The 16671-nt window shown below is 39.0% G+C and overlaps 1 protein-coding gene across 5 annotated transcripts in view; it reads left to right on the forward strand.

Moving 5' to 3' along the window:
* Positions 1 to 1391: 1391 nt before the first annotated feature.
* Positions 1392 to 16671, forward strand: part of CD247 (CD247 molecule) — a 57964-nt gene continuing 42684 nt past the window's right edge. For all 5 annotated transcript variants that reach the window (XM_035895986.1, XM_035895987.1, XM_035895984.1 and 2 more), the window contains exon 1: positions 1392 to 1815. In XM_035895986.1, the coding sequence (XP_035751879.1) occupies positions 1758 to 1815 (58 nt within the window). In that variant the 5' untranslated portion in view covers positions 1392 to 1757. The remainder of the gene's footprint in view (positions 1816 to 16671) is intronic.

The raw sequence follows: 16671 nt of genomic DNA on the forward strand, positions 1-16671 counted from the left end.
TGAAATGATTTAATATTGTTAACACAAATCAGTTTGTGTTTTTCCAGCTCATAGTGTGAAGTGTTCTCCAGAGTGATATTTGCTAGGTTACTGCTAAAGCGTGCTTACTCTGTTGTCTGTGTGGTTATCCACCGCTGTCTACGGAGTGCTGCTTTAATACCGCCTGATTTGATCACTAGCTTGGCGTCGCAAGGAAGCAAGCGTTGTGATTCTCCTGGCTCAGCCTGCCCCTCACCACCACCCCAACCACTTTTGACCTGGGGGGTCAACATCAATCCAGCTAAACAAAGGAGACTCAAACGTAACCTGTTCTACTTGTGGTTTTGTGTAGCTAGCTGCAGCGATGTTATTAGTCCCCTCGGAGGAGGAGAAAAATCACGGTACTTTCACTTTCAGACTGGGCTGCTGGGTTCATCAGTCAGCACGTAGGGGTGCTACCTGGGGCTGTGTGCCCAGCTGCCTTGTCCCTCAGAGGCAGACACTGGAGAGCCAAGGGGATGGCAGGAACTTAGGGCAGCATGGGAGGCACTGCAGCCATTGTGCTGAATGGGGAATGAGGACCTGTGAGAAACCAGGCTTTGCCTGCGCGGCTGCCAGGCGGACCTGCTCGGTTTTGCATCGCTCCGAGGACTGTGTTAAGGGACCAGCCTAAAATGTGGGGCTGAAAAGCCCTGTTAGCTCCCAGAATGCAGTCACCTTCAAACCACTCGTGCCATTCCTGGGGCGTGCCGGTCTGCCTCTGGATCCGTTGCTAGAGGACAGCTTCAAGCAGCAAGAAGGTTGAATCTTGTGGCCTGCTCAGTAGGTAGGAGTGGCACGCGTAGCTAGAGGCTGCCAAGCTTTTTGTTTCAAGCCAAGCGAGGAGGAGATGCATGCTGTGCTCTCCCACAGAGATGACACAGGCTCTCCTCCCTACGGGCTGCGGTGGCTTCAGAGGACAAAATGGATTCAGAGGACAAAATGGCCCCAGGGCTCTGCACATGCTGACACACTCTTGAAATACAAAGATGCGGTGTGTTTGCATCAAAAGGCATCTCCATTTCATAGACAGGTACAACTGAAATGAGCCAGGCAGCACCAGCTGGGCTGGTGTTTTATGTCCCATGGATGCTGTCTGCAGGGACGGGCAGAGCCCAGCTGTCCCTGGTGCTGGCCACCCCATAGCCCTGAGAGTGCAGCTGCTTCCAGTTGCTGATGGTAAGGCCATATTTCACTTAGACTTAGAAATTAACTTTGCATCTTTCCCAGTTTAGCCAGCTACTTGTTCAGGAGTGACTGTAACTTTAAAATTTTAACTTCTATTTGTGCCATACTGCACACAGGGCATAGTTATACAGTATCCCTTTTGAAGTCGGGCTGAATTTGATTCTATATATGCTTTCTAGGCCGCTTAGAGATATCAGCAGCCGCTGACTGGGATTTCCTAGGAATCATCAGACAAACTGGAAAAAAACCCCACCTAAAACCAACTTGCAAAGAGGAAAAAGAAAGAAAGAAAAAAAAAAATACAAAAGGAAACCCCAAACATCAATACCAAGAACGTAAACCCCAGACCTCAGAGGCTGCCAAGCTGTGAGGCAGAGGAAGGCGCGTGCTTCGGCGCCGCTGCCGGCAGGTGGACTCCGAAAGCCCTCATAGGAGGGGAGCTTCCTGCAGGGCTGGCAGACGAGCAAAGCCTGTGGAGGTGCCTCTTCTCCTCCTCCTCCTCGCCCTGCGCCTGCGGCCTCCTGCTCCCCAGCACCGCCCGGGCGAGCAAGATGAAGTGGAGGAGGGCCGTGATCTTTGCCATCCTGCAGGCACAGCTCGCCATTACGGGTAAGGCAGGCCTTTCTTTTATGAGGAGCTGTTTTAAAGCTCTTTTGATGGAGGAGCGCTTTGTTTCTGTGGTGGATTCCCCACCATTTTGGTAGCAGGAGGGTACCTGCGTGAGGACCTCAGCCATGTCTGTCCTCCTCATCATGGCTGCCTGTGAAGGGGGCGGCAGGGCTGGTCATGTTGAACTGCCCTGCCATAAGGAGACCCTCCGGAGGGCTGGGAGGCGGAGGCGAGGACAGCCATTGCTGTCGGCACGGCCTCCTCTTCTCCTGCCTCAGTGACTGGCGCAGCTGAACAGTGACTCGTAATTTAACAAGGCCCTCACCTGGGTGGCTTTCCTTGCGACTTAAAAGGGGAATTTTGATACAATAATGAACGGCTCGACACCTGCAGTAATCTGCACAAAAGAGGCTTTTAATTTAGTTAGGTAAAATTAGAGCCAGGTTGCTCGTAGCGGCATGTTGGGTGGTTGGTTTGCAGTAAGCGGTGTACCAGACAGGCTGGAAATGGGGGGGTGTAGGCAATGAGGGAAAGGGTAGGGTCCTTCCTTTCATAGAATCATAGAATCGTCTAGGTTGGAAAAGACCTTTAAGATCATCAAGTCCAACCTTTCATGTCTCTGCTAGACACAGTGTAAAATGAAGCCATTTTTACCTTCGCATTTTTACTCGTGGTGGTGTATGTGCCAGCCCCCGCTTTGGGCAGAAAGCGAAGCAGCTTTGGCATGCACAAATCTCCAAAAGTCACGTTAATCTGGGGAGAGAGGAGTGTACTTCTTAGTAGGTTTGTAGGTCAAAAGAGCAAGAAAATTGAATTTGTACCCAGAGAAGGCCTCAGCCTTGGCCTGAGTTTGGAGAAGTCAGTCACTGTTAGTAGGCCACGTTTGCACATGTATTAAAGCAAAATTCACTGGAAGAGTTTCCCCCACAACATACACCCTGAATGTACTTAACATACCACCCTTACTTATGCTGAAGAGCCTTGGTTGCTGCCACAGGCTTTTTATTCGAAAGTTTTCTTGAGATTAGAGAAGGGTTTTGCAGCCACTTGCTAACACTGTAAGGCCAGTTCTTTTAATTTGTGGAGGTAATATTTCAGGAGGATTTTAATCAGTCTGGTATGCTCTGTGGTAGGCATGCCTTCTGTTCATCTTCCATTCAACCTCTGGGGCCTCTCTCCCTTTCTGATACTTAAGTATGATACTTCTGGTACCTAAATTTTATACATTGCTTCTGTATCCATAGATGCATATGGGGCTATAAAGGTATGAAAATTACTTTAGGTCAAAATGAACCCACAAAGAAAATCTTTTTGCATTTTCTTCTTTTAATCTGGAACAAGATATCAGTAGTTCAGGCTCCTATTTTGTACATTTTTAGCAGAGAACTTTTATTGAAAAATATGTAATACGATTTGCAGATGGGTAAAGCTAGCCCTGCGTGTGCTCACAAAGAATACATGGGGTCACATTTTGAACAGGTTACAGTTGCCATTGATTTGGAAATGGTTGCCTCTGGATTTGAGGGGAAGTATTTTTGATTGGATACCTGTAATAGTTCAAAGAATAGTATTTAGCTTAAGAGTATAGGTAAAATAAGAGATGTAGCACAAAACTTGTGGAGTTGTTGCTATGTTATTGATGCAAAATACTCAGTAACAAAAATGTACGATGACCATAAACTTAGTTCAAAGATGAAACCAAACAGATGGGTTTTTCAGCTATGAACAGAAGCAAAGATCACCTGCTGCCTGGAGTGTTTTCAAGCCTTCTTAGAGTGAAGTGAACTTTTATTTTTTTGTAAAACCAGCTCAGATTGGACAGAGATTCAGAAAGCCGCGTACCACCTTACAGTGAGTTAATTCCATTTTGCTATAATGCATTTTGTGCTTATTCTTCAACTGGTCAATTAAAAGATGCTACAAAGATCAGGACTGATGAACTTGCAAAGCCTTTCCTCTTGATCTTTTGAATACTGAAGTAAATGTCAGGTGTGAGAAAAAACTGTTTTAAAATAAGTAGTTCTAGAGATGGGCTGCAAATTCTGATGCAGATTTTGAATTATTGACATCAGACCACAAATTTCAGAATGCTAAGACTTGACCTTCGAGCAATTACAGAGGGAAGCCATATTATATACACATCTAGTTTTCTGTGTTTCCCCCTTCAAAGGTACAAAAGTGTACATCTGGAAGTTTAGCTGAGGTCCTCCTATAACCCCTCTGTTAAAAAGTGCGTAAAAAATAAGTAATTTGAATTTCTGAGCAGATGACTTGATTAATCATATTGTTTGCTGAGACATAAGAAGAATATTAAAATACTTCTACCCAAATATCACAATTAAAATGGCAAAAATCTTCAAACGATTTACAGAGCTTGTAGTCTGAAGTATGACAGACTTCAATGGCGACAAAACAGTACTGGGGGCAATATTGTAGAATTGCTCCTTTTTTTTTTTCTTTTAAGGCTGACGAGATGACACTGATTTGTACAGATATACCACGCGCACGTATATAAATGTATGTGCAAGAGTTCTTCAAGCGCAGCCCTTCTGTGTTTTTCACTTCTTTATAAAATCACTTTTGTCAGAATCGTCTGCTAAACAGAATTGGACAGTGTCCTGTTTTTTGCTAACTCCGTAGAAACTAAAACATGTCGGCATTTGGCAGATATTACTTGCACAGCTTATTTTCGCAATATTTTGCTGCTCTGCATAACTGTCTTCTGCCCATTGGGCGCCATGATGCCAGGAGCCTTTTTTTAATCTGTTCATGGACAGAAAGATAAAATGGACAGGTAATGGGTTCTAGGGTTAATTTGTTCCTTCCTTGTCATCAGATGACTTAGAAGGTCCACAAACTACAAGATTTGTAAACTAAAAGTTGTTTACAAAACTATCTGGGAAATCACACAAGTAAATACAGACTATTTTGGCTACCATCCCCATGTCCTTATGCGCTGTCTTAAATTCTCCTAGCTGAATTCTTGTTACATCTAGGGGGGAAAAAAAAAATCTAAAGGCTTAATTTTGCAAGTTTTATTTCTTTTTTTTTCTCCTCCCTGTTCACAATGATTCATTAATAATTCATCGAAGAAAACTCTGAACTGGCTCATTAGCAAATGAAACAAAATGTACGCAAATGCAGCCTTTCTTTGTAAAGGGGCATTTGTTGAGCTCTTCCAGTGCTATATTCAGTGCTTGCCCAAGCAGAATTCCTAATGAGTGAAGTAACAAGTTAATGATCGCATTCCTCTTGGTTTTTCATGTATGCTAGATGGGAAGTATATACAAAACAGAGAAAGCTATCTGAAAATATGTATCTCCTGTGTAAATGTGTTCCTAAGTAACACTATGTGGATAAAAAGCCAAAGTGGGGGAAAAATAGGAGGTTCACTAGCAGCTTAAAGGGAACAAGAACTTGATTTATGAATGAACATTCATGTGAGGAACACTTTTGACAGCCATTTTCTTTTAGTCACGCAAACCTGAATTGTGACTAGCATCATGAGTAAAACCATAAGCAAGGAAAAAAAGATATACATAAATAAATTATTTGCTTCCTAACTAACTCCAAACTGTAACCAAACTCCTTTTAACAAAAGAAAGAAGAAAATACTTGCTTGCATAATTGCGGATAACCATCGAATCCCCCTCACCTCCTCCAATTCATTGTGTATTTGAATGCCGATATTGTATGTAGAGCTGTAAGATGCATTAGCTATTCTGGCAAGCAAGCAGAGTATGTTTTTAGGGTGGCATGAATGGAAGATATAACTTCTTACAAACACTTAAATACCTTTAACAGGATACATATTTTACTTTGTGCGGGTGTACTCATATGCGTATTGTTGATTTTTCTGTTCCACTGATATGACTTTGGTCAACAGCTAAATTAAAGGTTTGCTGATGTTTCTTTTTAGCATTAAGAAAACAACTTAGGCTATTCTAGAGTCTTTGAGAAGCTGAAATTTTGCACATTTTTCTGATTTGCAGTGTTGGATAATGTAATATTTTTTTAAACTGGTTTTGAATATGGTTTTCTTAATTTCCTTTAAATACATAGTATTTTTAGCTTTTAAAATATGACAGACCAAATAATTTTTTTTTTCAGGAAAGCAATGAAGGCATTTAACTCTACTTTGTCTTATGCAACAGATTTATAACTTCATATATGAACAGATAAAATGTGCAGGCAAATGAAAAGCTTAGTTTGCGGTTCTTCAGTCTACTCACTCAAACTCGTAGGTCTCAGGAGACAGTGAAAATGTGTGTATTTAGCCACATACAATGGGTATATCCATCTTTGTGAAAATTAGACTTACCGATGTGCAGTTCTGTCAGTCCTTTGACAATTTAGCTATTAAAAATAGAAGTGGAAACATCTAGCTCGTAAGCCTCAGAGATCACAAGCACTGGTGTTTCTGCAAGTTCTGTTTAAAGGGTAGAAGCCATCTCAATTTTTGAACCATATAGATTGGAAATACTTTAACCCCTACAAGTTTCCTAGGAATAAACCATCAAGCTTTGGAAGCTCTTTATGTAATTTGTCTTCAATACTTTGTTATGTGTCTGTGAAGTCTTAAGAAGAACAGCAAGTTTGGAGTTTTCCATCTTCATGTACTTTTGGTATGTGAGAGTATGTTAAACATTGCGCTTCTGGCAAGGAGGTTGCGAAGCCTGGTGAAATGCTCGTGCTATTTGGCCTGTTTCTTTCACAGAATGTAGCCGAGTAAAAACTTCATCTATATCCTGACTTTTTCTGAGTAGCAGAAAGTTTTTTAATTTGTTCTATTTTTAAGTGAAGAAGAAGCTATAATGATAACACAGCTCTTTGAAAGCTCAGATAATATGGAGGCGAAATATATAACAAATTAGAATTTGATGGAAGCTTACAAGGGAAAAAGGTTGGAAAATTTTCAACAAATGACAGCATAAGCTGTAGTAAAACACTGTGAATAAGTCTAGAGGGTGGCTAGTTGTCAGGACTTGTGGGTGTTTTTAAGAAATCTCACCGTATATGATTTACTTAAAATTCACGCTGTTGTCTTAGGTGAAAATCCTAACTTTCACCATGAATAAATTTTTCTAGTTTGCTAGTAAAGTGTTCTAGCTTGTAAAGGGCACCTTGAAAATGCAAGCCTGCATGGCTCCAGGAATGGAAAAAGAGCAAAGCAGCTATATAATCTGTCACTTATAATTTTTTTTTTTTTTTTTTTTAAGGCAATTGCTATTTTTGGGGGGTTGATAGGGATGCTGCAATGCTCACTGTTGGCAAGCACTGAAAATAGTTTTCTGGTCAAAAAGAAAAGCAGATCAAACATTTGGAACCAGAGAACACTTAGAGAAGCTTTCCTAAGAACCCCAAAATTTTAATCGTAAAAATGAATCAACAAATTTTATTCTTTAAAAAAAAAAAAGTGGGAGTAATGGACTGAAACACTTTTCTAATGGGATAAGATAGGATATCCAGGAAACCGATGAGGGAATACTAGTTTAGGTGGTGTTTTATTTCACATAAGTGTACATTGGCCATTGAACAAAGGAAAGAATTATGTGACTAAACCCCCTTTTTTTCTGGTTGTTCTTCCAAATTTTATAATCAGTTTATTCCAGCCAGGAGCATGGGTGTTTTGCATTCACTTCACTTAGAATGTTGCTGTCATCTGCCTGACAGCCAAATCTGAAATAAACAAAGCCAGATATTTATAAAAATGCTTCCCAAATATTTAATGCGTAAGTATGTACTGTAAATTCATTCCCATTTCCCGTGGTGCATATCTCCTCACAAAGCAAACTGAGGCTCGGGAGGGGAAAAACAGAAAAATGTCCAGTTGGTAACTACTAGATGGATGAGAGCAAACCCTCATACTCGCACAGATCCTGCAAATATATCGAGGTTCTTTGTGCAGGCATCTGTACATAGGAGCAGGGCCCAAACTAATTCGATACTTGGTTTGCAAAACATTTATCTTGAATTAGTTAATAGAGAAGTTCAGCTCAAACTAAAAACTAACATATGATAATTTAATTATCAGATCAATTTGAAGCAAGGGTTTGATATGGTATGACATCGCTTCTTAAATACTCTCGGCTAACATAATTTCAGTGAAAGAGATCAACTTCCTAATGTGAGATACTGCATGTTCCTTGTTATCAAATGGTTGTTTTGTCATTCAGAAATAGCTGAATAGTTTGAATGACATCCTAAAAAAGTATACATAAATGGGATTCCTGGGCTGGGACCTTACAGCTCACAATTAATACCACAGAATTTTAAAACTTTGCAAAGAAAAATTTTTACTCGTATCACTTATAGTAGTTATACTAGTATAACATACAATATTACATCATTCTTTTGGTCACGTATCCACAAGCTTCAGTCAGAGAACCCAACATCAAATCTTTGGTAGGAGAAGTCATTTCTGTGTCTATCTATCTGCTATGTGTTGTTGCCATCTACGTTGTTTCCCGTCCAGCCATGTAAAACCAATTGCAAGAAAGAAGTCTTACCAGAAGTATGTGGAGTCATCTCCCTCTCTTTCTCTCTCTCCCTCTCTTTCTCTCTCTCCCTCTCTTTCTCTCTCCATGATGTGAATTTGCATGGTATCATCAGTTTGGGGTTTTGTGCAATTAAAGTAATTTGAGCAGCGCTTTGTTCAAGCATGCAGGTGCATTTCTGAAGATTGAAAAGTAGAATAAAGTCTTGCAAGCATCATATTCTGAAGGGAGGAAGACAGGATACAGAGAGAGAGAGAGAGGGAGAGAGAAATACTATGTAATTAGTATCTTCTAAACAAATTCTACCTAAGCTAAAGACAGTTTGTAAGAAGCAAAGAGTTCTGTGAATTACTTTGAGTATGGTTGCTCTGTTCATAAAATGTATTGTAGCAAATTAGTTTCTTTTGATAATTTTTTTAAAGAATGTTATTTCAATTCTACAGATGTCTTCCTAACAATTTACTGCTAATTTTCAGGATTCATTTGCTATTTTATTATTTTATGGTTTATTACCTAAAGGATGATACCTGACTGAATGTGCACAGGTGAACGCATTCTTAGTCTTACAGACTAAAACCTATTAAGGGAATTTGTGATGAAAGATTTTCAGAGGAGGTGTATGGGAGTGGTGCTATTAGAATTAATCTAAGTATGCGTTTTTCTGTTTGATTTTTTTTATTATAACTTTATTTTTGAATTTCTCAGGAAATGCAAAAATTTTTTCTCCTTGTTTACCTGTAACATGCACTTCATTAGTAATGGGCTTCTGTTTTTTTCAGTCTCTCTCTGGACATGTAAATTCTCTGCATAAGTTTTACTGGGGGGTTACTCCGATGAATAAAGTATAAGAATTAAATCTTTACAGGTAGTATGCTTAAAGAGAATTGGTGAAGGTAGATAAGATAAACCCACCACTTTCAACAACCATCCGCTGATTTCCCTTTTCCCGAGAAGGAAAGGGAGTAATACCCCATTACAAGCTGCCTAATTTTTTACTTCTTGAAACTATTGATCTTTTAAATGTAAAACTGAGCATTCGTGTATTACGAGTGTGACTATATCCAGTGGACCAGAGAAGATAAGCAAGGTTAACCCATCTGGATTTCAAGCAGAAGGCCATACACTATTCCAGTTACTTTAAAAAACAGACATCTAATATATGCCATAAAGGCTTTCTAGAATTTAGCTTCTCAGAATAAGCATCTAAAATGAAAAAAAAAAAAAAAAAAAAAAAAAAAACCAAACCCAAACCAAACCCCCAAACCCCCCTATAAAACCTCTTTCAGTAAAATTAGTTTTAATTATGCTTTCAGTAGGACTCAGACTCACTTCTGTTTGAGTAGGGAGGTGGGGGGAGCTTTGCCTACACACGCACACCATTCTGCTCATACACAGCAATATGCAGTGAACACTAGCACCCACAGCGCAGTGCCGTAACCGGGTCCAGGTGGGTCAAGGCACAGATGGGTGGCCGTGGACTGCTGGCGAGCTGTAAAATGCACTCACTTGAAAGCCCATACCACTGGATGGAGTGATTGCTTTTTCATCCGAAGTTTTGGTAGATGGCCTCTACTTTCTGCATCAAGCTCAATACAGTTTGCTGAGAATATGGATTTCTTTTTCCCTTGCAAATTAGGAATAATTTTATTGAAAGTGGCACAACATTGTCCATTTTCTTTATCCAGAAAGTTTGCGAGAGAACTTGGAGCAATTTGTGTTAAGGCAACTGCTTCTCAGATGATTAGCAATGCTGTCTTAGATATGACCTAAAGACTCCTTGTAACTTCAAAACTATGGTCCATCCCCAGAAGTTTGAAAATAACTACAGGTCTTCAAGAGTTTTGGTTTTTTGCAAGAGCCTTACCTGAAATACAAGAAAGTGTGAAGTTATGTATGCTGGGTTCATTACTCGACTTTTTTCCTAAGGGTGCATTTTGATCACATCTCTGAGTGTTTATCCTTGACTCAAATGTTAAAAAACCAGGATAGTCTCACAAAATTACTTCTCTTCAGAAGAAGCAGCTTCAATTTACCTTGTTTTGAATTATCTCTTAAACTTCAGGTGTCTCTAGATTAATGTGAACTAGACAGAACTGGAATTCTCCCTCTCCTGTCTATTCATGCAGCTAAATTAATGTCTTTTCTTCTAATAACTCAGATATTATTTTGCTATTTGCCTTAAAACCCAGCAGCGCTATAATGCTTTTGTTGCTGCTGTTAGCTATGTCTCTTCTGATGTAAAAGCAGCAGCAGATTTTCAGGCTTGAGACAAATTTTTTTTTTTTTTTTTTATAACTCTTAAAAAAAACTTAGACATATGAACCTTCAGCCCTATCTTATTGTAACATCTTTTCCAAGGTGTTTTTATCTGATTTTATCTTTCTCAGCTGCAAAGACATAGCTAACAGGTTTGCCCCTTTTCTCTTTTACTCTTCCTTTTACATCTTGGGCCAAAGGTCTATTTGTTAGACACAATGGCTTTAGTTGAACAAATATCAGCTTTAAAATAAAGCTTGAAGTGAAGCAACTTTCTGCAAAACCTTGCAAGGTTTTACCCACACACCCCTGCCTTGTTTTCCACTGGGGTAAACCAAACCCTTCCAAAGTATTTTTGTTAGACACCAAACAAGGTCTGTGAGCAATTGGTGTTCTGCATTTGGAAAAAGGGAAACCCAGATTCAAGCCATTATTATGTCTGACTCAGAGCAGAATGGGACTCCCACGTGCTAAACCATTTAAGAGACACTCACTGGTTTTGAGGAGAAATTGTAATGGGAATCTAGAAACGTTCCTTAATTAATATGCCATCAGAATTTGTACTGGGAAGCGTTTCTGAAGAACAAGTGCTATCTAGATAAACCTATGCAACAAAAAAGAAAATAAATCTCAACTTCAGCTGTAGTATTTTATAGAGTTGGTTTAGTCCTTTGCAGTCAATTAATGGAGTACATGTATTTTTGTCCTGCAGAAGACTTAATGATGTTCTTGCCTGTTTTGCAGAGCCTTATAGTAAGACTGTAAGTAGCGTGCTAGAGAGTGGAGTGTGTATCTAAGAGTTTCCCCATCCATCCTTGGAAAAATTATTGTGCTCTCTTTAGCAGCAACTGTATTTCAGCATGAAGAAGAATCCCCAAGCAGGCTCCTGCACGTGAGACTGTTTGCAAAATGGGTTGTAGAGGTGGTGCTGTTCTCTTACGCATGGGTATGCAAGAATAACATTAATATGAGTACTGATAATATATGCTTATATATCGATGATTCTGCCAGTTCTGAAACCACATGTGATTATACAGGACTGGAAGGTTTAGAAGAAGGCCCTAGGCTACTAAATCTTAAGGGTATACAGAGATCTGAGGGAGTCAGACACATGAAGTACAATCAGAAGAGGCAACCTGAGAAAGCCCAGCACATGCGCTGTCCTTTCTTGAAGAGAAGAATTATCTGGAGCCAGAAAGGAGGGCTTCAGGTATTTAAAAAGATTTGGCAGGTAGCTTCACCTCTAGATGTGCTGTCTGCATGCTGTAACTGTAATGTGGGGATAGTATTTCGTTTCTGTCAAACTTTCCCCTTCTAATTAGGTCACGTCGGTGTTTTAGTAAATGCCGCTTATTTAAACACATCTAAACTAGCTTTAAATTGACTGTCTTGTTTAGGCAGCTCCCCAGTGGTGTCAGCACAAGTTTTACTTCAGGCAAATTGCTTGGACATTTACCAAACTGCTCAGACAGATTTTTGCAGCTCACATGAAGATCTGTGCTAGAAGGAAATGTGCCGTTATCAGCTAGTTGAAAACAGATTTAGTGATGTTTTTGTGAGCTGCTGCCACCTCCAAAACAACTGCAGTGTATACAAATGTTTTGGAAAGGAGAAAGTTTCTTATTCTGTGCCTTTAGCTTCAGTGGGGTCTTCACCTCTTTTTGAAGCTTCAGAATCATACTATAATAAAAGCATAGAAACATTCAGCTTTATGCATGGTTAGAAGGTATCTCTTATACCCAAGGAAAAGAGTGCCTTTAAGTAGCTGTACCATCTAGCTCTTATTTGTCAGTTTGTGTGTATAAATGATTTTACAAAGTAAGTCTGCAGTTAAATAATGTTTAATTCCTCAAAAAAAAAAGGTTTTGAGGTTTTAATTTTCGGTGTTTTTCTGTTTAACTCATCTTCTTTTGTTGTAGTTCTGAATACTCTTTAAAGTATCTTCTGGTGCTTTTAAATCTATCTGATTAGGAAGATTGATATTATGATACTAAGAAAAATCAATATGAGCAGAATGTAAACTTTTTAAATTGGGAAGTTTGAACATTGGGATCTTGGCTGAAGGATATGTAGATAATTCTGGCAATTCCCTATCATCTTCACTGCTCCACAAAGTCTTTTTCCCTTTAGAGAAACAGTGCTATTTTTTAGATAAAGCAAGAAAATGGAAAAATGGGGTTGCAGGTTTTGTGCTTTTAATTGTGGCTGATGTACCGTGTAACCTTTAGAAAGCCACTGGAGTGTGTGCAGGTTTTCCAATAAACCAGTGTCCGAGCTGAATCAAGATGGGACACTCTGTTAGCTGTTTTTGTTAACTTTAAATTGCTTACCTGGATGTTGATATACAAATAACACTTGAAGTGTTAAGACACGTAGTCGTGAAGACTACATGCTATTTTAGTATTTGATTAATGAACAAAGAGGTTTATCTGCCTATTTCGTGATGATGTTTTGAAGACTGAGATCTATCAATTATCCTTTAGATCCTCCAGTGTAATGTATTTTAGATATAGGAAACTAAAATAGTGGTTGGGTCTAATTTGCTGCTACGTTCACAGTGACCCTTACTGCTCACAAGACAGCCTTTGCTTGCATTGGGAAAATGGCTAACCTTTTTCCTTCCCTCTCTTTAAAAAAAACATTTGTCATTCTAGATACAGCTGAAGTTCTCCTGAAGTGGAGGGAGTGGTGAAAGGGAGGGAAAAACAATGTCCTGTACAGTCTGCATGTTATTTCACGCTTACAAAGCATCTTGAGCTCTTTAGAAAATGTGCTCTAGAGATTAAAAACATTTATTTTGCTCCATGCAACACACGCATGCTGTCACTGTTCATGCCGGTACAGCTCTTAATGGAATGGTGTTTAAAGCTGGTTGGCATCTGAGTGTTATTGTTTAGAGACTGAAGTATTGGGATTGCGAATATATTTGAACAATTATTCTAGCCACTTTTTACTCCCATGGGAACACCTATGCTAGGACCTGATGATTGTTGCGTCTAAATATCTCCTTTAGACTAATTAAAACATACATTATTTTTAATGGAAACAGTTCGTGCTGTTTCAGTAGATCTCGAGGTTTAGCGCTCAGCTGTCTGTCTTCCTATAACTGCGTACTGCTTTTCTCACAGGTAGCTCCTGGCTACTGAGGACTTGCCCTGTGCATTAACTATTAACCAGGCATCAAGACAAGGACTTCCTTTGGGGATTGACTGCAGTTTATTTGCTCAGCGTATGCAGCTTCTTTTGCCTCAGGCACCGAATACAGCACCTAGGTCTTGAACTCCCTGGTCCTTGGCTTCTGAGAAGTGAAGTTGCCTAAGGGGAGCTATACTTCAGCAGAGCTTTTGTTCAGGATGTTTTGGCTTTTACAGGGTAATATCTGTAATGTGGCTTGGAAAACGCTCAGTTCATGGCGCTTATCTATTATCTGTGTCGTATGTGAGAACCAGAGGGGTGTGAGCCTGCCTGAAAGCTACTTCGGATTTTTTTTCCAAAGCTTTTCAGTCTTGGGGTCTCAAGCCAAGAAGGGGTGGAGGAAAGTGTGAAATATTTGACAATAGAGCCCTAGAGGCAAGTGGCTTTTTGAATGGAGTTTATGTATAACTCATCAAAACATTGCCTCTTCAACATCTGTATGCACCATGTAAAAGAACACCCACTTGCATGTTCATGCAGTGGGATTGAGACAGGTGGTGATTGCTGTCTAAATTACACTGGGAAGAAGGAGCATGAAATAAAATGAGAGTGCATATTAGAAAAAATAACTATAAACTAGTTGTCAAATTACTTTAGGGGGATCAGAAGAATGATTCACACCCTCTGAATAGTTTTGGCATAGGTTGTCATTGGGGAAAAGGGGGTAGAAACTGAGTTCTTTCTTGGGGGCAGTTTGCTGAGTTCATGGAATGGACTTTTTCAGATGGCTGGCTGTAGGAGCAAAAGAGTTTTATAAGGAGAACTTCCTCAGTCCTTTGTTCTTATTTACATATTTGAGAGGTACACAAGAATATCCAAGGTTTATTCAGGCATATTACAGACACATTTATGCTGTATAAGTTAATGGCTAGGTACAAACACCCATGCTATTGACGTTGCACAGGTGTATGTGTGGAGAGCAGGACAAAAATGCGTGGATGTGTTTGTAAGCGTGTGTTACGAGCAGATCTGTGCAAGCCCATTAAGTTCATATGTGCTGTTTGGTATATTAGTGTGAAAATGTGTTTGGTGTCCATTGTTGAAGCCATTTTTAAATGTAGATTTAACAAGGCTCAAAGATGATCTTTAGCAAGTGTTTGTTTACTGCTATATGCATATATACCAGAATTACAAAATCTATACATAATATTTCATTGTTTATTGATTAAACAGCAGTTTTCTGTGAGTAAGCTAAGTTCTACTATTACATATATGCAGCCCAAGGTGGGGGGAATAATACTTTCTCAGTTGGTGCCAGGAATAATGGAATGTTTCTTTTTTCAGCTTGACATTACTAATTCAAAGGCAGTGCTGGGATCTCCTCTGTTTCTGACCTACTTACTTTGCTTTGCTGAGTACTACCTGGATTTTGTCTTTTATAAGCAAGCGGTGTGGGTATAATTTTCTAGTTATTTACCTTCCCACCAGTGACACATCTGAGATTTGTTATCATTTCTGTGATAGTAAAGACTGCTATTAATTGGTTTGAAAACGCAAACAGAAATCAGGAAATACAGAAATGTGAATTCTTAAATACCTCTTTAAGTTTCATTATATTTGTTTTTCTCTGACCATACTATGTATATATCCCTGTACGTTCTCCTACACGCACATATGTAACATCTTGCATGTCTCCAGTGCAAGTCAGCCATTCCCAGGTATCCTTCCAACCTGACATGCTGAGCTTATAACCCTGTCTCTACTTGAAGTAACTTTTTGAATAAGCAACACAAACTTCTCTCCTTTGATGATTTGTATAGGTATTAAAGATTCATCTGTCCTGATTCAACTTCCCGGTATGAAATTGCAATTTCAATATTTATTCTGCTAGCTAGTTTACAGGTGCCTTATTCACCCTTTCTTAGGAGGAAGTCTTGTAAACCCAGTTTGTTTTCTTATTTTTCATTCATCTTATTTATTCACTTGCTATTTTTTTAATGAAAATCTGAGATGACGGTAACCGACCAATTGCCGTATCAAATTCACATGAGAGGTATAGTCTCAATAAGAATACCACAATTAAACCAAGTGCTTTTAAGGTACATGTGTATTAGAGTGATATACAGGTCTTAACTGAACCACAGGACTTTTTACTTGGGTAACACAAATATTAATGAAATGTGCAATACTGTTTGCTTACATCCAGTTTGCCCTGATCCATGAAGCATAGTTGTTGAAAAATAAGATCAGATACAGTACAATTTTCTAATATTAAAAAGGCTTTGTGTGTGTGCACCTGTCACCTTTTAGAATTACATTATTGGAAGTTAAGGGCCAGCAAACTTCCTGGCTTTAAATTGAATTTGTTGAATAACAAGAGCCTGCTAAGAGTAACACCTTTTGATATTATTTTAGAGAACTCTGTAATTTCCATGCTGTAAGAAAGCTTTGAGAGAAAAAAATTTCTCTCTGTCTCTCGCTATGATCAGATTTGCTTTATTATCCTTGAAGGACAGATTGGGAAATGAAAATACAAAGAATCAAAACAACTTTCCTCAAATCTCACAGCAGAAGAATTTAGAATAGAACAACTAAATTATTGTTACTGAGCATAAAATAATTATTTGACCTGATCACTGGGTTTTCTGATTCAGATGATGTTCATATAGTCTAGTGAAGTACATTCAATAAGGTGTGTATTTTTGATGAGAGGAATATATGAAAGAATATGTAAGCAATTAATTTCTTTCTCTAAAGCTGCACCTATTACTTCCTGTGGTATTTTTGTCTTGGATTGTTCTTCTGTTTGGTGTGGAAGTAGGGTTTTTTTTATTACGGTTGGCTTCATGTGTTTCACTCTCTAAATCTAGTGCTATATTTCAGTAGCAATTTATTTTTAGCTGTGAAAATAATAAAGGAAAAATAGCTGGTTAAAACTACTGCTGCTTCAGGAGAATTTAAAACCGAG

The sequence above is a fragment of the Egretta garzetta genome, unplaced genomic scaffold (assembly GCF_000687185.1).
Source record: "Egretta garzetta isolate BGI_Z169 unplaced genomic scaffold, ASM68718v1 scaffold516, whole genome shotgun sequence".
NCBI lineage: Eukaryota > Metazoa > Chordata > Aves > Pelecaniformes > Ardeidae > Egretta > Egretta garzetta.